This window comes from Talpa occidentalis, unplaced genomic scaffold, assembly GCF_014898055.3.
Source record: "Talpa occidentalis isolate TD23 unplaced genomic scaffold, MPIMG_talOcc4v2.1 talOcc4.10, whole genome shotgun sequence".
Classification (NCBI taxonomy): Eukaryota; Metazoa; Chordata; class Mammalia; order Eulipotyphla; family Talpidae; genus Talpa; species Talpa occidentalis.
The window spans coordinates 84,489,192-84,515,436 of record NW_023600993.1 but is presented as its reverse complement, the minus strand read 5'-3'; the positions used below and the strand labels follow the sequence as shown (position 1 = coordinate 84,515,436).

Here is a 26,245-nt window from a genome sequence, read left to right as displayed (position 1 = left end):
GGAGCAGCAGGCAAGCCAGGAGAGGTCTGCCACGCCATGTGGGTATCTCGCCAGCCGGCTGGGCGCGAACCCACACTGCAGAGACTGTGCACAGCTTCACAGCACTGCGCTTAGCTGACTGTGCCAGCAGGGAGGCCCATTAACAGGATATTTCTACGTGAAGACTTGGGTCTTCTGGTTCTGAGGAAGAGTCTTGCATTAATTTTTTATAATACTTTCCTCACTTCCATTTAGTCTATATTCTTTCTAAAATCCCGGTCAGTTGCTGGACCAGGTGGATTGATCCTCGGACTCTGATCTTTTCTTCCTCGTATCTACCTTTTTGTTTTCTTTTCTGGAAGGTTTTCTCTTTCTTTCAAGTTAGGATGACTTTATTGAAATATAATTCACATGCCATAAAATCTACCCTTTTAAAGTGTACAGTTCAGGCCTCCCCTGGTGGCACAGTGGTTGAGTGCTGGGCTGCAAAGCTGCCCACAGCCTCTACAGCGCTGGTTCAATCCCCAGCCAGCGGCGAGTGTCCCACATGGTGCGGCAGACTTCTCCTACTGCACCCGCTACTCCCCTCAGCAGTGTATTTCGTCGGTCTGCCTGCTCTGTTCCCCTCTCTGGCTCTGGTGAATTCTTTCACCCTGCCACGCTTCTGACTGTACCCAGTGCTTGTATAAATAAATAAATAAATCTTTAAATTGAAAAAAAAAGTGTACAGTTCAGTGGCACTTGGTACTCTCAGTACTGTGCAGCCATCACTACTGTCTAATACCTGAACATTTTCATCACTCCAAAAGAAACTCCCAACCATAAGCAGTCACTTCTTCCTCCCTGTAGTTCTTAATCATTAATTCTGTCTCGATGGATTTACGTGTTCTGGATACTTACATAAATGTAATCATACCATACATGGGCTCTTCTTTTACATACATATTACGTGTAACATATCTGACTTCTTTTCCTTGGCATGTTTTTGAGGGTCATCCATGTTGAAGAAAGTATCATTACTTCATTTTTATTACTAAATAATATTCCACTTTATGGACAAACTGCATTTTATTTATATATTCATCTGTTAATGGACTTTTGGGTTATTTCTACTTTTTTTGTTGTTAATTGAGGTAACATTGGTTTACAATGCTGCGTATGTATTAGGAATACAGGCTCACACCTCTTCATGTTTCCACTTTTTGGCCAGTGTGAATAATGTGGCTGTGAACATTTGTATACAAGTTTCTATGTGGGTGCATATTTGTTTCTTTTGATTATATACCTAGATGTGGAATTTCTAGGTCATGTGACTCTATACTTTACTTTGAGGAACCTGCCAGGCTGCTTTCCATAGTGACTACCCAACTTATATTCCCAACTTATATTTGAAGGTTCTGATTTTTCCATATCCTCATCACTTGTATACTGCTCTTTTTGATTATAGCCATCCTAACAGGTATGAAATAGTATTCTGTTGTGACTTTGTTTTTATTTTTTATTGTCAGTCTTTTAAGCATCTATGTAACGTTTTCACACCTCCATATGTGCACATGCTTCACTCAACCCTCCACCAGCATTCCCATGCCCATAACCTGCCTCCTTCCTTCTCTTGCTCCTTCTTCCCTCCTCCCTGTTCCATTTGGTAGCTGGTATATTTATCGCACGATCTAAGAATTCTGTTTTGCTGTGCTTTGCCATTATGCATTCTTTGGTTAAATTCCACAAATCAGTGAAACCATTCAATATCTGTCTTACACTTTCTGACTTACTTCACTTAGCATAATCACTTCAAGATCCGTCCATTTTGTCCCAAAATGCACCATTTCATTTTTTTTATAGCTGGATAGTATTCCACAATTTTTTTATCCAGTCCTCTGTTGTTGGGCACTCCATGACTTGGCTATTGTGAATAATGCTGCTGTGAACATAGGAGTGTATAAATTTTTTCATATTAGAGTTTGCATAGTTTTTGAGTAAATAACTGGAAATTGGGCTTCCCTGGTGGTGCAGGGGTTAAAGACAGCGTTATCAAGCTATCACCAGCCACTGCAACCTGACTTCTATCCCCGGCTAGGGAGCTAACCCACATGGTGCAGCAGACCTCTCCTGTCTCACCTGCTGCTCCCCTCAGCAGTGTATTTCAGTAGATCTGCTTGTTCCGCTCCCCACTCTGGTGAATCCTCTCACCCTACCCCCACACTTCTGGCCTACACCCCCATTCTTGTATGCATAAATAAATAAATCTTTAAAAAAAATAACTAGCAATAGTGTTACTGGATCATATTCATATTCATTTTTTTTTAAGGTATCTCCATGCCAGTTTTAGTAGAGAATGCACCAAATTACATTCCCAACAACAGTTGAATAAGTGTTTCTTTTTCTCCACATTCTCACCAACATTGTTGTAGGCATTCTCACAGGATTGTGGTGGTAAATTCATTGTGTGCATGTCCATGGTGACTAATGTCAAATGTTTTTGCAAAGTGAAATTATTGGCTATTTGTATATCTTTGTTGGAGGAACTCTATTAGGATTGAGACTAGGGGGTTTTCTTGACTTTTGTCTCCAAACTCCAGCAATTGTTTACTATGGCCATCCATAAGAATTCTTTCTTAATTTGTTCCTTTTCCAAAATATTTGTCCTTTTATGGTTATAGTAACTTCTTTCCCCACGACTCCCCCCCACCCCCGCCACTTCTCTCACTCACACACCTTTTTTTTTAAAGATTGATTTATTTATACAAGAAGCAGGGTACAGGCCAGATTCGCAGGAGGGTAAGAGGAGTCACCAGAGACAGAGCGGGGAACAGAACAGGCAGACCCATGAAATACACTGCTGAGGGGAGCAGCGGGCAAGACAGGAGAGGTCTGCTGTGCCATGTGGGCTGCTCCGCGGCCAGCGGGGATCAAACCGGCACTGTAGAGGCTGCAGACATCTTTTCAGCGCTGCGCTCAACTGCCTGCGCCACCAGGGAGGCCCTCCCACACCATTTTTTAGGTTCCTTTTTTCTGTTTGTCTTTTGAGTTAGAGGTTTGTCAGACCTTCAGAATGTCCAGTGGTCATTGGTGGTTTGTTCGTATTTAAAAGTGAGGAACTGACTCAGGAGTAGGAAAGGGTTAGAGCAGGGGATGACTTTGTTCAAACTGAATAGTTCCACTTGTTTTTTAATTTTATGATTTAATTTCAAATAAAATTTTTAGGCTTTGTAAAAGCTAATACAGGAAACGAAAAAAAAAGTAAGTCATGGTAATGTGCTGGTATGTTAATGACATAGTAATAACATCAAAGATAATTAAGCATCTGGATAAAAACTAATAGCAGGATGAAAGCTATTGTGAAAAATACTCGCTTATGAACATTCAAGTACATGACTTTGTTGGAATATCTATGGTCAGGTCTTTTGAGTGTATACCTAGGAGAGGAATTGGTGGATCATATGGTAATTCTGCGTCTAACTTTTTCATACGCCAGAGATTTTGTGCCCCCATTTAACATTAACTCCGTTCTGTCCATCCAGTCCTTGGTAACCTCTAGTGTACTTTCTGTCTCTATGAATTTGCCTATTCTAGATACTTCATAAAAGTGGGATGTTACAATGTTTGTCCTTTTATCTTTGATGTGTTTTCAAGGTCCATCCATGTTGTAGCATATATCAGAACTTACTCCTTTTTATGGGTGAATGATATTCTATTGTATGTAAATAGCACATTTTATTTGTCCATTCATCTGTTGCACTTGGGTTATTTCTGTGGCTACTGGGAATACTGTTACAGTGAACAGTAGCATACAAGTATCTGTTTCAGTGCCTGTTTTCAAGTTTTTTGCTTATATACCTAGGAGTGGAATTGCTGGGCCCTATGGTAATTAATCTATGTGTAGGTTTTTTTTTTGTTTTTTTTTTAAGATTTACTTTATTTATGCATACAAAAGCTGGGGTGTAGGCCAGAGGTGCAGGGGTTTGAGAGGAATCACCAGCTAGAGTGGGGAGCAGAACAGGTGGATCTACTGAAATACACTGCTGAGGGGAACAGCGAGCGAGGCAGGAAAGGTCTGCAGCACGATGTGGGTTAGCTCCCTGGCTGGGGATCAAACTTGTGCTGCAGTGGCTGCTGATAGCTTCACAGTGCCGAGACTTAACATCTTATGCCACCAAGGAGGCTCCAAATCTATGTGTAGTTATTGTGAAACCATCAAACTGAGCAGCTGCACCATGTTACATTCCCATACGCAGTACACAAGGTTCTAATTTCCTCACATCTTCACTAGTAATTATCTTCCATTTTTTAAAAAATATTATAGCCATCTTAGTAGGTGTGAGAAATGGTAGGTCATTATCATTCTGATTTGTATTTCCCTAATGATGATGAGCATCTTTTCACGTTCTTATTGGTCATTTGGATATTATCTTTGGAGACTTAATTCAGTTCCTTTATCCATTTTTCATTTGGGTTGTTTATTTTATTTTTTTTGTTAAGTTTAAAGAATTCCTTTATATATTCTGCATAACAAGCTTTCAACAGCTACATAATTTGCAAATATTTTCTCACTCTGTAGATTTTACTTTCTTAATCATGTCCTATGATGTACAAAGACAAAGTTGGGTTTTTTGGGGAGATGAAGTCCATTTGGGGTTTTTTACATTACTTTTATTTTTTAAATGAACAAATGACTACTAATTTATACAAATTAAAATAAGCAAAGCACTGAGAAGCTAACTGGCAGCTCTGTGGGCAGGGCTTGTTTGAAAGATTGGCTTCTGGGAGCACTGGTTTTAAATAACAAAAATTATATCAAGATAATTAAGGTAAACAATCACACTAATGTGCGGTTATTAAATATATTTGTGACATAGCAATACATGTACTTCTTTGTTAAGGCAATAACAGTCAAATTACTATAATTTTGAAGAAATGCTGACAGTAAACACTATTTCAAGATAATTGTGACACAGGCCACACTGACTGTAAACTTGAGGCCCACTTGTAGTGCAGGCTCCCAGTGAGCAGATACCAGACCGTGTTTACCCCTCACTGCCCTCTCAGGACATGGGCGACACCTGCGGATGCCGAGTTTATGAGGCATTTACATCAATCACCTCACCATTGCCAAGGCTAGACGCGCTCCCTCCAGAGAAGTACTAGTAGCCTTATAAGCCAGGTAGTGAGAAGGGCCTCCCCAGTGGCCTAGTGGGTTAAGGCGCAGTGCTACTGCTGCTACGGCCTGAGTTCGATACCCAGCCTGGGGAGCCAGCCCGCCCGCCCACGTAAGGTGCAGTTGGGCCTACTCTCCTCTTGCCCACTGCTCCCCTTAGTGGTGTAAAATAATGTTCACTTCTTCCATCCTGTGTGTTGTGCCCATTCCCCTCCCCCTCCCTCGTCTAGTCCTCCCCTCCCCCTCGTCTAGTCCTCCCCTCCCCCTCGTCTAGTCTTTCCCCCCCTTCCTTCCCCCAAACAACATAAAATATGAGATCAGGTCTAAGTAAATGTGTTGGGAACATCAGTTAATTGAAAGAACTAGTAAAACAAGGTGGAGCCCATCAACGTGGAAGCCTAGAACTCACAGCTTAAGATGGAGCAAGTGTTCGGTTTCATTAAACCATTGTTTTCAGCTGATTAAAACTACACACTAAACCTGTGCTTACAATGCACTGAAATCTTTGGTTAATTTTTTTTGTGGGACCCTCGCTGGCGGCCAGGGAACGAACCGGCGCAGCCCAGCGCTCAACCGCTTCGCCACCAGGGGAGGCCCCTTTAGGTTAATTTTTACTTGATACATTTAAATGAGAATAAAGTGCCCTCTTTAGCCAGAATTTTATGTACTAGCTTCATTTTTGTGTGAACATTTAATCCAGATGTATATTGGTGCTGATAAAATGAAATACAGCAGCTTCCATATATGGTGGGAACTAGAAGGACGTTCCCTTCTTATCCTCTGTGCAGGGGATGGCATTTAGATAGTTCTAGGCAGAACTTCGGAGCCAACCCCTGGTCTGTTTCCACCAGTGTGCAGTCTCTTTATCTGCCTGGCAGTGAGAGTCAAGCCCTCTTGAAAAAAAGCCACCGCTCTGAATTCCATATATTGTATTTCTGTACATTTTGGCTCACATAATAAATGTTGGGGTTTGTATACATACCTTAAAAAAAGATAATTGTGAAACTGCAATGTCATGAAATTATCTGTTCTTCTATCAGTGATAAAGTGACAGCTACTGTTAACATAAAATTAAACGGGTTTGTTGCCCATCTAAGTTTAAGGACATCCTGCTGCAGCGCGATTGGGCGACAAGCTTGCCCGTTCTTTAGGAGAGCACCTTGAAAAATCAGTCTTTGCTGGAACCCTTCAGAATCTTCTTCAGAAAAGACTCCTCTAGTTTCCCTAGGGGGAACAGATCTGGTTCCTGGCATTTCAAAAGCAGGGCGGATGAAGGGAGTTTGGCAAACTCATTTAATCCACAGTATCAGACATTGCCCTCAATGCTGCCTGGTGGCCTAGGTTCTGGGCAGCTGAATAGTGCTGTTCAACAAAAATATGAGCCACGTGCAGTTTTAAATGCTCTAGGAGCTGCATTTAAAAAGTAAAAAGAGGGCTTCTCTGGTGGCACAGGGGTTAAAGTCTCAGTGCTATAAAGCCATCGCCAGCCACAGTGGCATGAGTTCTGTGGCTAAACCACATGGCGTAGCAGACCTCTCCTGTCTCTCCCGCTGCTCCCCTCAGCAGTGTATTTCAGTCAATCCACCTGTTCTGCTCCCCACTCTGTCTCTGGTAAATCCTCTCACCGCCCCCTGGCGCCCCTGGCCTATACCCCAGTTCTATGTATGCATAGATATAGAAAAAGAAATCAAAAAGTGAAAAGAAATAGGTGAAATAAATTTAATAAGCATTTTACCCTAAATGTCTAAAATGTGTTTTAACATGTATTCAATATAAAAAATTATTGCAGTATAACATTCTTTTTCACACTAAGTATTTTATTTTTATTTAGTGTGTGTGTGTGTGTGTGTAGAAGAACTGGAGTGCAGGCCAGAGGTGCAGGGGGTGAGCGGGTTCAACCAGAGACAGCGTGGGGAGCAGAACAGGTGGATTTACTGAAATACACTGCTAAGCAGAGAAGCAGGCAAGACTGGAGAGCTCTGCTGCACCATTTGTGGGTTAGCTGGGGCTCAAACTCAGGCCTCAGGGCATAGCAGTGATAGCACTGAGACTTAACCCCTACACCACCAAGGAGTTTTTTTTAATAACCAGACCCCAACCTTTGCTGCTGAACCCAACCTCTAAATGGAGACCTTTACACAACCCTGTTTCAGTGACTACTACTTAAAGACAGAAGTAGTCACATGGTTCTGCCCTTAGGGCCAAGATAAATATTCTGACTGCTTAGAGAAATTGGGCAGTGCCCACATAGTTGGTTGCCTCTCTTGAACAGATTTTGCATTATCTTCTTGTCCAAATCTAAAGACCTTTAAATTTGACAACGGTTCTCTTCAATTTAATTGGATCAATTGTGTATGGTGTGAGGTATGACTATAACTTCATTCTTTTATATTTTAATGTCCAGTGTCCCAGCATCACATGTTAAAGAGACTATTCATTCCCCAGTTGAATGGTCCTGACATACTTGTCAAAACGTCAGTTGACTTCAAATATAAGCTGTCCTCTCTGAGTTCTCTATTCTCCTCCATACATTGATATACATGTGTATTCTTTTTTTAAAGATTTATTTATGCATACAAGAACTGGGGTACAGGCCAGAGGTGCGGGGGCAGGAGGTGAGAGGATTCATCAAAGACAGAGTGGGGAGCAGAACAAGCAGATCTACTGAAGTACACACTGCGGGGAGCAGTGGGCAAGACAGGTGAGGTCTGCTGTGCCATGTGGGTAGCTCCCTGGCCAGCCGGGGATCAAACTCGTGCTGCAGAGGCTGAGGATAGCTTCACAGTGCTGTGCTTATTAACCCCTTGTACCACCAGGGAGGCCCCCTCACCCCATGTGTATTCTTAATGCCAGCACCATACCATCATGGCTATTACAGCTGTGTACTGTCGCAGTGAAGTTTTTTAGTTCTGTGTATATTCATACTGCCACGAGACATTTTTGCTTTATGCAGTCAATATTTAACTTTAACCACATATTTATCCTTTCCTCATTGCTTTATTTCTCTGCTTATATTTGGGATCACTTTCATTCTGCCTGACAAACTCCATTTAGTATTTATTAAAATGCATTATTTGCCTTAAAATGTCTTTTCCCCAAGGTTGGTATTGCTATACACTTCAAATATATGTCTTTGACTATTTTCTGGTTTCTAGTCTTTCTATTGAAAAGTCATTATTGATCTTCCTGCTGCTCCTTTGAAGAATAATTTCTTTGCCCTCTGTTGGCTTTTTAAAGATTTTCTCCTTGTGATTGAGTTTTATCTGTTTTACTCTGTTACCTGGGTCTGGTTTTCTTAGCAGTTTTCCAACTTGACATGTCACAGGGTTTCTTGAATTTTTAGCTTTAATCACTTTCATAAGTTTGAGAAGTCTTTTTTTTTTTTTAAAGATTTATTTATTTATACAAGCACTGGGTGCAGTCAGAAGCGCGGGAGGGTGAGACAATTCGCCAGAGCCAGAGCTGGGAGCAGAGCAGGCAGAAGGACCGAAGTACACTGCTGAGGGGAGCAGCGGGCGGCAGAAGAGGTCTGCGCGCCATGTGGGACCCTCCTCTGGTGGCCGGGGATCGAACCGGCACTGCAGAAGCTGTGGGCAGCTTCACAACCCAGCACTCAACTGCTGCGCCACTGGGGAGACCCAAGTTTGAGAGTCTTGACCATTATTTCTTCATTTTCTCAAGTTCCTGCTCCACTTTATTTTCTCTCTTCTTTTGGACTCTTCAGTTACACACACATTAGACTACCATGTCTAATTTTAACTCTCTTCTGGATTCTTTTTCCCTCCTCTGGGTCTCAGTCTGGATGTTTCCTGTAACTCAACTGTTGCACCCTATATGGTCTATAATTTCAGATAATATATTTTTTTTTTTTAGTGCTAGAATTTCCATTAGACTTTTTGATAAATTCTGCTGAAACACTGAAATTCTTCATCTTGTCATACATTTTCATGAACATTCTCAGTTGGTTTTTTTTTTTTTAAGATTTATTTGTGCATACAAGGACTAGGGTACAGGCCAGAGATGCGGGGGTGAGAGGATTCACCAGAGACAGAGTGGGGAGCGGAACAGGCAGATTGACCAAAGTACACTGCTGAGGGGAGCAGCGTTTGAGGCAGGAGAGGTCTGCTGCGCCATGTGGGTTGCTCCTTCGCCGGCCACGGATAAAACTCGTGCTGCGGCTTGCTTCATAATGCAGTGCTTAGCCCCTTGCGCTACCAGGGAGGCCCCATACTCAGTTATTTTAAAGCTCTTGTCCAATAACTCAAGTATCTCTATTCCTTTCCCTATAGGTCTTTTTTATTTGTTTATTTCTGTTTTATTTCTGTTTTATTTCTTTTTTATCACCAAAACTTTTGCTATTGTGTGGTCCTATCTCCTGGTGTGCTTGATAATTTTTATTCACTGCCTGAAATGTATGAAAACCAGAGAGAACTTGAGGCTCAAGATTTTCTAATCTTTTAAGAACAAATGGCAGACAGTTGCAGTAGGACCAGACTAATTGAACTCATTCTTAGCTAGTGTTTTATGATGACTAAGTCTGTTTCTATTGTGCCTTTATCCTAGTGTGGGCCCTTGAGGGGTAACCCCAGTGGGAGCTAAGATTGCTGGACGTTTACTCAGCTTAATGTACATCCTTGATGAATTTCAAGTTCCATCTGCTCTAAATTCTGTGTGTCCCCCTAAAACTGCCACAAGTGCTTCTCAGCCCCTTAACCACCCCTGCTGCTTGACTTCTTAGCCTCTCTGCTATTTGTCACTTAGGGTAAAAAGTACTTCAGAATGTCAGGCTCCTCTCAGTATTGTTTCCCTTCTCACGGGGATCTTAGCTTATCAAATTACGCTTGCTTTGGTAATTTTTTAATTCCTTGAAACACTCTTTTTTTTTTTTTTTTTTTTTTAAAGATTTATTATTTATTTATACAAGCACTGGGTACAGTCCGAAGCGTGGGAGGGTGAGAGAATTCACCAGAGCCAGAGCAGGGAGCAGAACAGGCAGACGGATGAAGTACACTGCTGAGGGGAGCAGCGGGCGGCTAGAGAGGTCTGCGCGCCATGTGGGACCCTCGCCCGGCAGTCGGGGATCGAACCGGTGCTGCAGAGGCTGGGGGCAGCTTCACAACCCAGCGCTCAACCGCTGCGCCACCGGGGAGGCCCCCTTGAAACACTCTTAAGTTCGTTTTTATTTATTCTTTGTAGGAGGTTCAGTTTGTCTGATACTAACTGGCTTGTCATGGCCAGAATGAGAAATCATGAAACACTGTCTTTGCTGAGTCTGTCTTGTATTACCAGAATAAACTCAGCTGAATTATATTTTAGTATGTTGCTGAACTTAATTTGTGAATATGTGATTTAATATCATTGTCTTTGTTTATGAGAAATTGGTAATTTTCCTTTCTTGGCCTGTTTCAGTATCTAGGTTACCTAGCTTCATAAAATGAGTTTGAGATGTTTGCTAATATTCCCTTCAGTTTAAGAAAAAAATTATCGAGTTAAGACAGTAGGCAGAGGGGTGGGCGGAGCAACATGGCGGCGAGGAGACGCTGCGAGTAAGATCTCCCATTAAAAAAAGTGAATAGGGAGGAAAAGCGGCAGGTCCCAGTGAGAACTGGGACACGGAAGATAAACGGGTGACTCCAGCAAACTACCCGAAGAAGAAAGTGGCCATAAAAGAGGACTAGAAGGGAGGGAAGCGCAGAACCCTGCTCCCCTCCCCCGCCCACAGAGGCGGCACTCTCCGACCGGCAGAGAGGGAGAAAAACAACAAACCAAAACAACCCACAAGAACAAACGACGCAGCAAGCGGGACTGTGAGCGGAAAGGAACTATTGCAGCCACCACACCCCGTGAACGGGAGCTGAGGCGAACCCTGCAGGATCCGCCGCGGCGGTGAGCGAACGGCTCCGGGCGCCATTAGAGAAGAACAAAGACCCCGGGAGACGCGCACACAGCCCGGGCTGCCGGTAAGCTGGCGCGGAAACGCGGCGCGCTCGGGGAGCTTGAAAAGCCAGTGCAGACCGGAATCGCGGCTGCCCAGGTACCCGCGCCTGCGACCTAGGTTGCAGGGAGACGACCTAGGCTTGCGGGGAGACGCGCGGAGGTCCTCACTGAGGTGAAGGTCCCTCCCTGAGTGAGCAGGAACCAGGCACCCGGGCACGGGAGCGGTGCAAAAGGCGCCATTCCCGCGCCACTGAACTGGGCTACAGCCCGCGTCCTGGAACTGAGGGCTTTGAACTGAGACCCGGGGCACGAAAATTCGGGGCGTGGGTTCTCCACGACGGGGGGGCACAAGGCAGACACAGCACCCCAAAGCTGTTGAGGTGTACCCTACCATTCCCGCTCTGTTCCCTGTCCCACGGGGTGGGGGGGACGAAAAACAGCCCCCCAAGGACAATAGGAGAGATCTCTGGCGCCACCTAGTGACCAGGAAAAAAAAAAGTCACTAACACCCCATAGAACAGGAAATTTCTTAAGACTGCTTGAAAAGGGCAGAAGGCTTCTGCAGGGGCCAGCCGGGAAGTTATTCCACGCCAGGCCCCTTCCGACCAGCAGTCTGAGCCCACAGAGGGAGCAGGCACCCACGTCCGGGGCAGACCGGGGGCGCAGAAGAGTGTGCCTGAAACCGGAGGCGCAGGGACTGCATCCCGCTTCGCCATTTGAGAACAGGGACATTTCTTCAGTAAAAACTGCCTAAAACCAGCAGAAAGCTCCCCCAGAAGACAGAGATGGCTCCTGGAAGAGCCAGAGGGGAGCGGAGAAGTTCACCCAAGATGTCAGTCAGTCCGAGCAACACAGTGTCCCAACGCATACGACAAATTAGAAAACAGACAGTAGGGAGTAGAAGAACCACACGCAACCTAAAAACTCCTCAGGAAAGAAGCACACCACAAAAAGAAAACCACTCCCCAGATTGCAACGACAGCAAATTGGAAGAACTTCTGAGCCTTCCAGAAAGAGAATTTAAAATTGCCATGATTAAAAAAGTGATAGATCAGAAGAAGGAAATTGAGTCCCTAAAGAGGGAAGTAAGAGAAATGCAGGAGATCAAAGAATTAATGGAGGAACTAAAGAACTCTGGGAAAAGCAATGAAAGCAGAATAGATGAAATGGAAGAACGAATAAGTAATCTTGAAGACACAGAAATAAAAAGAACCAAAACAGAAAAGGAAAGAGAAGTACGAAGGAAAAAGAATGAAGAAAGACTTCGGGAACTATCTGACTCCATGAGGAAAGGAAATATAAGAGTTATAGGAATTCCAGAAGGAGAGGAGAGAGATGTAGGAACAGAGAAAATATTCATGGATATAATTGAAGAGAACTTCCCAAATGAGAAGAAGGAGCTGAAAATTGATATACAAGAAGCAAGAAGAACACCAAACTTCCACGACGAAAGGAAAAACACAGCAAGACACATAATAGTAAAGCTCCCAAGAATCCAGGACAAGGAAAAAATAATGAAGCTGACAAGAGGGAAGAAACAGATAACATTCAAAGGAAAACCAATCAGGCTGACATCAGACTTCTCTGAAGAAACACTACGGGCAAGGAGAGAGTGGAGGGACATAGTCAACAGACTCCAAGAAAACAGATGCCAACCAAGAATACTCTATCCCGCAAAGCTCTCTTTCCTCCATGAAGAAAGAATATGGACCTTCCCAGACAAAGAGAAACTCCGGAATTTCATTGCGACTAAACCCCCACTCCAAAAAATACTACAAGGAATCCTAAAGCCAGAACCTCAGAGGGACGAATAACAACGAAAGAAGACCAAAAAAAAAAAAAAGTTATTAAAAGAATAAATAAATAAAATCAAAGGAAAGACAAACATAATGGCAAATACAGATGCTAACATATCAATATTAACTCTAAATGTAAATGGACTAAACTCTTCAATAAAAAGACACAGAGTTGCAGCCTGGATTAAGAAACAAAACCCAACCTTTTGCTGTCTCCAGGAAACACATTTAGCTACAAAAGATAAAAATAGGCTCAAAGTCAAAGGATGGAAAACAATCCTACAAGCAAATGGGCCAAAAAAGAAAGCAGGAACAGCTATACTTATATCAGATAAAACAGACTTCAAACTCAAAAAAATAAAAAGAGACCCCAATGGTCACTACATTATGATTAAGGGGACAATACTTCAAGAAGAAATAACACTCATTAACATATACTCACCAAACGAAAGAGCACCAAAATATATCAGACAACTGTTGTCCTCTCTGAAAACAGACATCAGAGAAAACACATATGTAGTGGGAGACTTCAACACACCACTATCAACAATGGATAGATCAACAAGACAAAAAATAAGTAAAGAAACTAAAGCTCTAAATAAGGACCTAGAGCATTTGGGCTTAACAGACATCTATAGAACACTAAACCCAAAAAAAACGGAGTACACATTTTTCTCAAGCGCACATGAATCATTCTCCAGGATCGATCACATACTGGGGCACAAGACAAACATCAACAGATACACCAAGATTGAAATCATACCAACCATCTTTTCTGACCACGAAGGCATCAAACTAGAAATAAATCATAAAAAGAAGGCAAGGAACTATCCTACCTCATGGAGATTAAAAGCCACACTACTGGAAGACCACTGGACTAACGAGGAGATCAAAGAAGAAATTAGAAAATTCTTTGAATTGAATGACAAGGAGGACACCAATATCCTAAATGTATGGGATGCAGCAAAAGCAGTAATAAGAGGAAAATATATAGCAATAGAAGCTCACATCAAAAAACAAGAAAGAACTCAAAGAAACAACCTAATCTCGAAGCTCAAAGATCTAGAAAAAGAACAACAAAAAAACCCAGAACCAGTAGAAGAAAAGAAATAATAAAAACCAAAGCAGAAATAAATGAAATTGAAACTAAAAAAACAATCCAAAAGATCAATGAAACCAAGAGCTGGTTCTTTGAAAAAATAAATAAAATAGACAAACCCCTAGCCAGGCTCACAAAGGAAAAAAGGGAGAAAGCACAAATACACAGAATCATAAATGAAAGAGGAGAAATCACAACGGACACAGCAGAAATCAAAAGAATAATCAGTAACTACTATGAACAGTTATATGGAAACAAGTTCAACAATCTAGAGGAGATGGACAAATTCCTACAACTCTACAATCACCCAAAGCTAGATAAAGAAGAAATAGAACACCTAAACAGACCAATTACAAGCAGCGAAATTGAAATGGTAATTAAAAACCTCCCCAAAAACAAAAGCCCAGGACCTGATGGATTTACAAATGAATTCTACCAAACATTCAGAGACGAATTAGTGCCTATCCTTCACAAACTCTTCCAAAAAATTGAGAAGGAAGGGACAATACCAAACACGTTCTATGAAGCCAATATTACACTAATACCAAAACCGAATAAGGACAACACAAAAAAGGAAAACTATAGGCCAATCTCCCTAATGAACACTGATGCAAAAATCCTCAATAAAATTTTAGCTATCAGAATCCAACAATGTATCCATAAGATAATTCACCACGACCAAGTTGGATTCATTCCAGGGGCACAAGGATGGTTTAACATCCGAAAATCAATCAACGTTATCCAACACATCAACAAAAAGAAATATAAAAACCATATGATAATATCAATAGATGCTGAGAAAGCTTTCGACAAAGTGCAACACCCATTCATGATAAAAGCCCTTGAAATTCTTGGGATACAAGGAACATACCTCAACATCATAAAGGCCATCTATGACAAGCCAACAGCCAGTATCATTCTCAATGGTGAAAAGCTGAAAGCAATTCCATTAAGATCTGGAACAAGACAAGGATGTCCACTCTCACCACTGCTTTTCAATATAATACTGGAAGTCCTAGCCAGAGCAATAAGACAAGAGAAAGACATCCAAGGAATCCAAATAGGAAAAGAAGAAGTCAAACTATCACTATTTGCAGATGATATGATAATATACATAGAGAACCCCAAAATCTCCACAGAAAAATTAATTCAACTCATCAATCAATTCAGTAAAGTGGCAGGATACAAAATCAACACGCAAAAGTCAGTAGCCTTCCTATACACAAACAATAAATCTGAAGAAGAAGAAATCAAAAAACCACCCCTTTTATTATCGAAACAAAAAAATCAAATATTTGGGAATAAATCTAACAAAAGAGGTAAAGGACCTATACAAAGAAAACTATAAAACACTGTTAAAAGAAATAGAAGAAGACACAAAGAAATGGAAAGACATCCCCTGCTCATGGATTGGAAGAATAAACATTATTAAAATGGCCATCCTACCAAAAGCAATATACAGATTCAATGCTATTCCAATCAAAATCTCAATGGCATTCTTCAAAGAAATAGAACAATTATTGATGAAATTCATATGGAATCACCAAAAACCCCGAATAGCCAAAGCTCTACTGAAAAAAAAAAGAAGGAAATGGAGGCATCACACTCCCAGACTTCAAACTATACTACAAAGCCATAATCATCAAAACTGCATGGTATTGGCACAAGAACAGACATACAGACCAATGGAATCGAATAGAATATCCAGAAATAAACCCACAGATTTATGGTCAACTAATCTTTGACAAAGGAGCAAAGACTATGCATTGGAGCAAAGAAAGTTTGTTCAATAAATGGTGCTGGGAAAACTGGGTCGCTACATGCAGAAGAATGAAGCTTGACCACTACCTCACACCATACACAAAAATCAACTCAAAATGGATTAAAGAACTAGACATAAGACCTGAAACCATAAAATACATAGAAGGAAATATAGGCGAAACACTACGGGATTTGCACAGCAAAGACATCTTTACAGACACATCACCCAAAGCAGTGATAGTGAAGAGAAAGATAAACAGCTGGGACTACATCAAATTAAAGAGCTTCTGCACAGCAAAAGAGACAATAACAAAAACAAAGAGAAACCCCACCAACTGGGAGAACATTTTTGCACCCAACACTAATGATAAAGGACTGATCACAAAAATCTGCAAAGAGCTGATGAGACTCAGCAACAACAAAGGAAATAATCCAGTCAAAAAATGGGCAGAAGAGCTAAAAAGAAACTTCTCTGAAGAGGAAATGCAAATGGCCAACAGACATATGAAAAAATGTTCAACATCACTTGTAATCAGGGAAATGCAAATCAAAACTACCATGAGATACCATCTCACACCAGTGAGAATGGCACATATTAAAAAAACTAGCAACAACAAATGTTGGCGAGGATGTGGAGAAAAAGGAACTCTTGTGCACTGTTGGTGGGAGTGCAAACTGGTCCAACCACTATGGAGAGCTGTGTGGAGATTTCTGGACCTACTAAACATAGAGCTTCCATATGATCCAGCAATTCCACTCCTAGGTATTTACCCAAAGGACACAGAAACATCAATTCCAAAGAGCACCTGCACTCCTATGTTTATAGCAGCACTGTTTACAATAGCTAAGCTTTGGAAACAACCCAAATGCCCAAAAATAGATGACTGGATCAAGAAGATGTGGTACATATATACCATGGAATATTACTCAGCATTCAAAAAAGATAAACACATGCAATTTGCAGCAACATGGATGGCACTGGAAGGGATCATGCTCAGCGAAATAAGCCAAAAAGAAAAAGAAAAATACCGGATGGTCTCACTCATAGCAGGAATCTAGAAAACTTAAATAAGGGACCAGGAAAATGAATATAAGAAAGTGAAAATCAAAATCAACAAAAAACTATGAACCAGAGACACTTGTTGGGGGGTGGGGGGCGGGTGGGGAAGGATTGGGGTTAGAATGGGGCGTTTGCAATTGTATGGGGGAATATAAAAATAAAATTTAATATTAAAAAAAAAAAAAAAAAAAAGAAAAGAAAAAAATTATCTTTTATTCATTGTTTTTTAGAACTTTCATTTTAGGTGAGTTTTCTAGTATGATTACATCCTTTATTCCTATCAATCTTTTTTATCTTGACCAGTTTATTACTTTTATTGATCTTCCTTTTTATCTGTTAATCATTAATTTTCTCTTTGGGTTAATTGTGTTGCTTCACTTTTTAAAAATACAAACTCTGAAGTCTGTGAACTTCCCTTAAATTACTACTTTAGCCATATCTATCAAGTTAGAGTATGTAATGCTTCTAAATTCCACTCTAGTGGGGCCTCCCTGGTGGCACAGGAGTTAAAGACACAGCGTTGTCAAGCTGCTGCCAGCCACTGCAACATGAGTTCGCCCGGCCAGGGAGCTACCCACATGGCACAGCAGACCTCGCCTGTCTCCCCTGCTGCTCCCCTCAGCAGTGTATTTCAGTCAATCTGCCTGTTCTGTTCCCCACTCTGTCTCTGGTGAATCCTCTCACCCCTTCCCCACACCTCTGGACTACGCCCCAGTTCTTCTATGCATAAATCAATCAATTCCACTCTGGTTTCTCTGACCAGTGGGTTATTTAGAAGTACAGTTGACCCTTAAGCAACACAGTGGTCAGAGATACCAACACTCCCCTGCAGCTGAAAATATGCATGTAAATTTAGACTCCCCCCTAATTTAATAGTCTGTTGTTGATCAAAGCCGTATCAGTAACAAAATCAATTAACATGTATTTTGTATTATAAAGTAAGCTAGAGAAAGGAAAAAACAAAGTCGTAAGAGAAATATATTTACAGCATTACGTGTTAACAGTACTCTAAGTTTACATTGTGTTTATGTAAATGGACCCACACAGTTCAGTGCTGGTCAAGCATCAACCTTTTATGCTTGTTTTTAAATGTATTAGTTGTAATTTTATTACTAGTTTCTAACTATATTTATACCCCTCAAAAATCTTTTGTGATGTCCAGTTCTTTTAAATTTGATCTATTTTATGACTTAGAATGTGATCAGTATTAGTGTTCCCATGATGTGAGAACAAAGTGTTCCCACTCAGATCTATGTTGAGTGGATTTAGGGTTCTATATGTCTATTAAAACAAGCTTATTAAGTGAATCAAATTTTCTGACCTTAACTAATAATTTTTTACCTGCTAGCTACCCAGTGAGGTATAGTAAGTTTTTCCACTCTGAAAGTAGACTTATCTTGCACTGGGTACAGTCAGAAGCACGGAAGGGTGAGAGAATTCACCACAGTGAGGAACAGAACAGGCAGACTGACGAAATACACTGCTGAGGGGAGCAGCAGGCAAGGCAGAAGAGGTCTGTCGCACCATGTGGTACCCTCACCAACGGCCGGGGATCGAACCGGCGCTGCAGAGGCTGCGGGCTGCTTTGCAGCCCAGTGCTCAACTGCTGCGCCACCAGGGGAGGCTCCACCATTTTTATATTAGTATAAATATACCAGCATTTCTTTTTAGTATTTACCTGGCATACCTTTTTCCATATCTTTAATTTTGCATTTAACTTTTTGAGGAACTGCCAAAATTTCCATAGCAGCTGTACCATTTTATGTTCCCAACAGCAGTGCATAGGGATTCCAATTTCTCCACACCTTTGTCAACACCTTTTCTGTGTTTTTGGTTGTTGAGCTTAGTATCTGATTATTTTTATTTGCAGTTTCCTAATGACAGGCATATTTATCTGGCCATTTCTGTATGTTTCGAGAAATGTCTACTCAAATCCTTGCCTTTTTAATTGGATGGTTTGCCTTTTTGTTGTTACAGACATAACTTTTGGCATTCTTTGTTACACACCTTTATCAAATGCATGATTTGCAGTTATTTTCCCATTTGTGGTTGTCTTTAGACTTTCTTCTAGTATCCTTATGTGCCTGAAAGCTTTTGATCTTAATGTCCGTTTTACTGTTTTTCTTTTCTAAGAAACGCTTACCAATTTTCATGGTTATGAAAATTGCTCCTATTTTTTTTTGTTGTTGTTTTGTTTGTTTGTTTTTGTGGGACCCTCGCCGGCAGCCGGGGAATGAACCGTCGCTGCAGAGGCCGTGGGCAGCCTCGCAGCCCAGCGCTCAACCGCTGCGCCACCAGGGGAGGCCCAAAATTGCTCTTATGTTTTCATGTCAGAACTTTAGTTTTAGCTCTTATGTTTAGATCTTTGATCCACTTTAAGTAATCAAAGTGAGAATTCAAACCTGGGAATTAGTCCAATAGATTTTACTCTGAGAACTGTTTCAACAAAGACAAGTTTGGATTTAGTTCATAAAGGTAGGAACAGTGATTCAGTGATGTTAAAAATGTAATTATTCTTGACAGGACTTCTGGCTCTAGGTTGTTTTGACCTAAAGATATGTTGGTGTTACGGCCTCCCTGGTGGCACAAAGGGTTGGGCACCGCGCTATGAAGCAATCCACAGCCTCTGCAGCATGAGTTTGATCCCCGGCTGGCCAGGGAGCAACCCACATGGCGCAGCAGACCTCTCCTGTCTCGCCCACTGCTCCCCTCAGCAGTGTATTTCAGTCATTCTACCTGTTCTGTTCCCCGCTCTATCTCTGGTGAATCCTCTCACTCCCCACATCTCCGGCCTGTACCCCAGCTCTTGTATGTATGAATAAATAAATCTTCAAAAAAAAAAAAAAGGAAGATATGTTGGTGTTATATGCGCAGAGGCAGGCAGGGCTTTACTCTTTTCTTTACTCAAGAAGGCGAGGTGCAGCTATTAACCGCTCATCTGGGCCCTTCTTCCTCAGAGGGGATGAAAAGATTGTTTTTACCCGCAGGCAGCATACTTGTTTCAGACTTCAAATCTGTACTACTGGCTTCGTTCTCTGTGCTAGAGCAGGGAGAGATCCTGTTCCCAAAACATTTTACAGTACGTTCATATTTTGCATCAGGTTTTTCCAGCACCATTTGTTGAAGAGACTGTTCTTTCCCCACTAGTATCCATTTACACCCAAAGAATTAATATTTTTCTCTTAATACCTTGACCATCAGTGTGGTTGGTAAGTTTGCTGTTTAATTTGTAGCTCATTGCTTTGATGGTTAAGAATTCTCAGGAGAGGGCCTCCCCGGTGGCATAGCGATTGAGCACTGGGTTGCGAAGCTGCCCGCAGCCTCTGCAGTGCCTGTTCGATCCCCTGCTGCTCCCCGGCCACCAGGTGAGGGTCCCACATGGCGCGCAGACCTCTCCTGCCGCCCGCTGCTCCCCTCAGCAGTGTACTTCGGTCCTTCTGCCTGCTCTGCTCCCCGCTCTGGCTCTGGTGAATTCTCTCACCCTCCCGTGCTTCTGACTGTACCCAGTGCATGTATAAACAAAACAAAACAAACAAACAAATAAAACATGCCTCTATTAAAAAAAAAAAAAAAAAAAAGAATTCTCAGGAGAACTTTCCTTTTATTTCCACTCCAGCCAGGCACACTTCCCACCCACTATCTGTCTACCCTGTGGGACACACTATTTCCACTTAAAGCTGTTCATTTCAAAAGATGTCTACTTTTGTTGCTTAGCAGTTTAATCAAGTGTTTTGAACAGGAACTTTTTCAGTCCTGGTCTCCATGTCCTTAATATATTTCAGCTGCTTCCAGAATCATACTTTTATCTGTGATGGCCTGTTTTTCTCTTTCACTAGTTCTAGCTCATGTACTCTCTCCTTCTATTGTCTTAAGTCTCTTTTTCCCTGTACCACTGTCTCCTCTAGTGAAATGTCACTTTCACTACTGCACAAGTTTTCTGGTGAATATCCATCTGCCATTTGCTGTTCCCATAATATCTGTGAGCTTTTGTAAAATAGATCCTTGTGGGAGAGGGGCCAGAACTGTATCCCAAGCCAGCAGGAATTCCTAAGGCAGAGGGTGGGTGCAGGGTTATGTTCTTCAGCACTGGCTTCTCCTAGGCAACTGTAGGGCTGCTTATAAGGGCCCCTGGGTACTGAGCCAGTTTCAGGAAATTTCCTACTGTAGTCATACCCCCTTTTTATTTCAAATGACAGATTATTGGCTTCTCCCCTAAAGGTGCCATCTTTATCAGAGACTTCCCACCCCAATGTGCGGGAGTCACTGAATGTGGCAACCTTTCTCATCTACTCTGCTCCAGAATTATAGATCAGAGATAATTTGCATTTCAAGTTCTTATTTTGCTGTCCAGTGATTTCTCGGGAAGGGTGGGTAGAAGGTAGTAGAGTCTTTATGTCCCCATTTTAAAACTGGAAGTCACATTGAAAGATTAACCTTATATTCCTGTGTTAGAAAACAGTTAACTCTTCTGATGATCTATTAACACTTACATTTCTGGTCACAGTGAAAGTCGTCTATTCTTGGTATGTCCTACCTGCTCTCAGAAAATGACAGCTTGTTGCAGGAGTCCTAAGATTATTTAATTCTAGGATAGAATTGCATAACTACATAGGCCTGGTTCCTCTTTTCTGGGAAGAATTTAAACTTCAGATTCTTAAGAAGAAACAGAAAATCTCATTAACCTTTGAGTCTGTAATAGTAATTTGATTTCCTAGGAAAGTTTCCCATTTAAATACTTACTGCAATAAAAGTTCGTGGGGAGTTAGGGAGTGGGATTCACTTTATGTCTGTTGTTTGCATTTTTCACAACAAGAACAAACTGAAACATAAATAAAATGAAAACCAACTGCCATCACCAGGTAATGGTTTCTGTCCTAAGGTGGGGTAAGAGGAAAGCCGTGACCCTGATCCCACATGGCAGACCCTGCACTCTGCTCAGTCTTTTTCTACTTTCTCTTTCTCAGTCTTAGGAAAAGTCCTCAGTGCCGTGGGCAGTGCTCAGCTACTGATGTCCCAGAAATTCCAGCAGTTCCGGGGCCTCTGTGAGCAAAACTTGGTGAGTGTGATTCTTTCAGCTCTGACTGCCAGCCAGGCCCTCAGCCTCTGAGAGCACCTCCCGGGAGGTGCTGTTCCCTCGAGGCAGAGGAAGATGACAGTGATGCCTGTCACTGCCCAGCAGTAGGAAAGAGCTAGGAATGGTCCTCTGAGGTCTCTAGTACCTCTTGAAATATAAAAGTGAACTCTGTTTAAGAAACAGCTACGTGAACGTTAAAAATCAGTTATCCCTGCTTATTTATGTGCACCATGCTCCGAGGAGACAGTCAAGGTAAGAACTAATGAAATACCACCACTTGGCTTGGAGGATTTCCTTCCCCTTCACCTTACCTGTTGGGAAGATGACTTCTCCTGTGGAAATCTCTCTCCGGCCAGCCACGGTTGTGCATTCGTAGGAGTGGAGGACAATGGTGACGAACGTGCTTTCAGGACACGTAGGGATCTGGGGCAGTCAGAATGAGGAATGTGATGGGAGAGAAAACACATGGATTGTGTAATCACACCCACCCGGAGTGGTGCGACTCGCCCTACTTCACTACCCGACCACAGCCAAGCATTTCTGTCCTCTCTGTTAAATAGAAACAGTTCTCCACCTGGCACGCAACAGGGACATAGGGCCTTCCTCCCTGTAGCCCTGCAGTGGTGGCGAAGGCCTCAGTCCCCATGTATGTGCAGGATCTACTCTCAGGAGGGGACTGTCTTCTCCCAAAGATCTCTATCATGGGATGACCAGGGACTGACTTCATTCGTGCCTGTAGATACTGACCTTGATGCTGGCAATGGGTAGCAAGACGAGGCACTGAGACTTCAGCTATGGCCAGGATAGCATGTTTGGGGTGGGGTGTAAGCCTCTGCATGGCTTGCCCCACTAATTGCTATCTGCCCCACAGAACCCTGACGCCAACCCACGTCCAACAGCCCAGGACCTGGCAGGGTTCTGGGACCTGCTACAGCTGTCCATCGAGGACATCAGCATGAAGTTTGATGAACTCTACCACCTCAAGGCCAACAGCTGGCAGCTGGTGGAGACCCCCGAGAAGAGGAAGGTGAGCATGGAGCAGTGCGGAGGGGAAGTCCAGGGACAAATTCCTGGTCGGCAATAACGCTGCCCACATCGGTCAGTGCTGCTTGGCTCCCTTCTCCGTGTGTCGTCTTTGAGCTGGGGGCTCACGTCCATCAGTGCGCGGGGTCCATGCCTGGCACTTGTCCAGCATGCCGCTCGCTCTATGTAGTTGAGGCTGCCCCCTCAAAAGCATGCTCCCCCATACCTGCCCTGCATGTTCAGTAAATGGGGCTCCTAGGAGATACATGCCCACAGCCTCGAGCACCAGTGTAGCTATGCTGTAGGAGCTTTGGCAAAAACCAGTCCTTCCCCTGGGGCCATGCTGCCAGGAGTCGGGGGTCTTGGACCCAAGTCTGCCTCAAGACGCCAGCCTCTTTGCTGGGGCTCAGACTTCCTTCTGTGAAACAGGCACAGTGGCCCCTGACTGGTTACTGCTGACTGTGGCCCCTGGGACTTCTCATTCCCTAGAACAGCATGTGAAAGGTGACCTGGGAGTCAGAGGCCCTGAATTTAAGTCCCGAGTTTCAGGCTCTCAGGGGTGGGAACAATGATCTGTCCATCCCTTCCTGCTAGAGCATTCTAGGATTCTAATAGCTTGCTGTTTTGCTCCCACGCCTTGTGCTGTTCCCACTATCATCGTTTCTTGTGGCTTCCTGATTCCAAATGTGTGTTGCTTGATGCGGGGAGGCTGGGCTGGACAGTCCAGCTGCCACCATCTAGTGGGGGTACTGCCACACAAAACGTGGCACCTTTATTTTATTTTTCTTCCCTCCTCACTGTCTCACTAAAGGAAGAGAAGAAACCACCCCCTCCAGTCCCAAAGAAGCCAGCCAAATCCAAGCCGGCAGTGAGCCGTGACAAGGCCTCCGACGCCGGGGACAAGCAGCGTCAGGAGGCCCGCAAGAGACTGCTGGCGGCCAAGCGGGCAGCTTCCGTGCGGCAGAACTCAGCCACAGAGAGCGCAGACAGCATCGAGATTTATGTCCCTGAGGCCCAGACCCGGCTCTGAGACCAGGAAGGAAACCGTTTTAAGTCATTAAAAAAAACACCACCACAAACTAAATGCAAATGGAACAAAATTTTCTCAACCTTTAGTATGGTCATTCTGTCCAGAGACCCTGAGCCAACTTTCCAATTGACGCATTCAAGGGCTCACAATTTGGCTTTTTTGGGTCCCTCCCAGCTTTAGGTTATGAAGACTTCACACAAAAAGAAAATCAACAAAAACTATAAAACACTTTTTTCCTCTTGCCGGCCGTGGCGGACTAGATAGATGGACTTCGGCAACTCCCCGGCCCAGCCTCCAGACTGCGGTCTTTTTACTTGTTCTATCTAACGAGAACTTAAACTAGCTTGTTTACAAGACGACGTCAGTCCAAGGGCAGCCTTGGGCACCTGCCATGTCCTTCCTTTTCCCAGCTCCCCCTGCTCTGACCTTGGAGTTTTCATTCTTTTTCTCTTTTCCCCTCAGAGCTCACACAGGGGTCACCATCCTGGCTAGTGGCTTTGTGTGGTTCTCAGCCCTCTGTGTGGCTGAGATTGCAGAGGACAGAGATGGACATGCATCCCCTCCCCCGCCAAGTGCTCACAAGCAACACACGTGCTCACGCAGATGTAGGTCCTCCCGGCAGCAGCCGCCCTCCCACTGCCATCCGCTAGCCCTAGGCAGGGTCAGGTGAGTGAGCAGAGGAGGGTTCAAGTCTTGGGGAGGAAAATGAGATAAAAAGCCACAGTTCACACTCCAGACTCCCGCCTATTTCTTCTCTCCAGCCCCTTCTTCCTTCAGCAAAACATATGACTCAGAGTGACTTGCAGGGAGGCACTCGAGAGAGGGGGTACCCCATTTTCCAGGGGTTATCTGTCCCTGGCTGAGCCTGTGTACAGTACCTGAGGGGCAGGCGGCTGTCTGTACGTATGTGTACATATGCACATAGACCTTAGAGTGTATATTTAACAAACGCCCATCTGCTCACCCATGCCCACCAGCGCCACCGCTGGCTCTCGGGGCACCTGGCAGGAGGCGGGTGTGTGAATAGCATATATTTTTACATGTACTATATCTAGGTGTGTGTACAAGTGTGTGTAAAAATATAGACCTTGTGTGTAAGCAGCCCCTTTTTTTTTTTGGTCTCCCACCCTGCCCCACCATGGGCCCATCTGCCCGGCCTCTGAATTTTCTGTTCTGTTCTATTTTTTTAGCCCCAGTCCTCCTCCTCCTCTTCCTCTCCCCCCCCCCCCCGCCCCACTCCCAGGGTGTCATGAGCCCTGAGCTGCGATGCCGGGCCTGCAGGGCGGGGTGGGGAGGACGGGAGGGCAGGGCCAGCCCGAAGCCAGCTCAGCGCAGGAGGGCTGCTCTCTACTGTGTACACAACTACAGCGCTGACACGTCCTCGTGTCCAGTGCTTGCTGCAGGGGGCCCCCGAAAGAACTGAGGGCCTGCTCTGGGGCCCCATTCCAGCTTGGCCGTCTGTGACCTTGGGCAAGTCACTTGACCTCTGTGTGCCTCAACTTCCTCCTCTGTAAAACGGGGACAGTCCCTGCCCCTCCCTACCTCACAGGCATGTTGTGAGAATAAATGAGGTAACGTGTACCAAGGGCTCATGGTATTATTGCAGTGGGATGGGCCAGGCTGGGACTGAGTGGGTGGAGCGGAGTTCCCCAGGAGACCAAGCCCCAGACCCTCTTCCCAAAAGGCAACTCTTTGGAGACAGGCTGACGCCACCCGCTCTGCAATTCTGGACAAGAAAACCAAGCTATTGTTTTCCTCGCCTGAAAAATGAGTGAGCGATAATTACCTAGCAGCATCCTGTGAGAAGTCAGTGCTTATCAACTGCTATGAAGGAGCCAACATTGGCCGCCCTCACCAAACGCTCTCACCCCCCCACAAATGCTGACTGACATCTCTGGGGACCGGGTATTTGCCTCCCCACAGCCCCCACCCTGACAGTTTACATACTGAATGCACTGCCTGAACACCCCTCTACCGGGCCTAGGTGCCGATGTAGATACAGGTCACTCTCAGAGCTCTGGAGGGGAAGACGGATGCTGAACATGTCAGACAAGGTCAAGTCTACTTCAGGCGGTAGGAAAGCTCTGACAGCACCCCCAAGCCCTGAGTGACAGTGGGCAGCCTGGGGAAAGCCCTTTCTGTGGACAAAGGACCCTAGTTGCCAATGCCTGGTGGTACTGAATAGCATGCCTTTGGAAAGTTCTTGGGCTGGGCTCTGGGCCTTAGTCCAATCCAGCCGGGATACTGGTGACTGCAGGCCAACAAGAGTTTCGTTCAGGTTGCACAGCTCATCCCTCACAGGACATTCCTAACACAGGCCCTCTGCTGCTG

General features: G+C 43.8%; 1 protein-coding gene across 6 annotated transcripts in view; it reads left to right on the top strand.

Annotated features, from left to right (window-relative positions):
* DLGAP4 (DLG associated protein 4) overlaps positions 1 to 24,113 on the top strand; it is a 131,928-nt gene extending 107,815 nt beyond the window's left edge. For all 6 annotated transcript variants that reach the window (XM_037495550.2, XM_037495547.2, XM_037495556.2 and 3 more), the window contains 3 exons: positions 21,752 to 21,843; positions 22,733 to 22,888; positions 23,696 to 24,113. In XM_037495550.2, the coding sequence (XP_037351447.1) occupies positions 21,752 to 21,843; positions 22,733 to 22,888; positions 23,696 to 23,914 (467 nt within the window). In that variant the 3' untranslated portion in view covers positions 23,915 to 24,113. The remainder of the gene's footprint in view (positions 1 to 21,751; positions 21,844 to 22,732; positions 22,889 to 23,695) is intronic.
* The last annotated feature ends 2,132 nt before the right edge of the window (positions 24,114 to 26,245 follow it).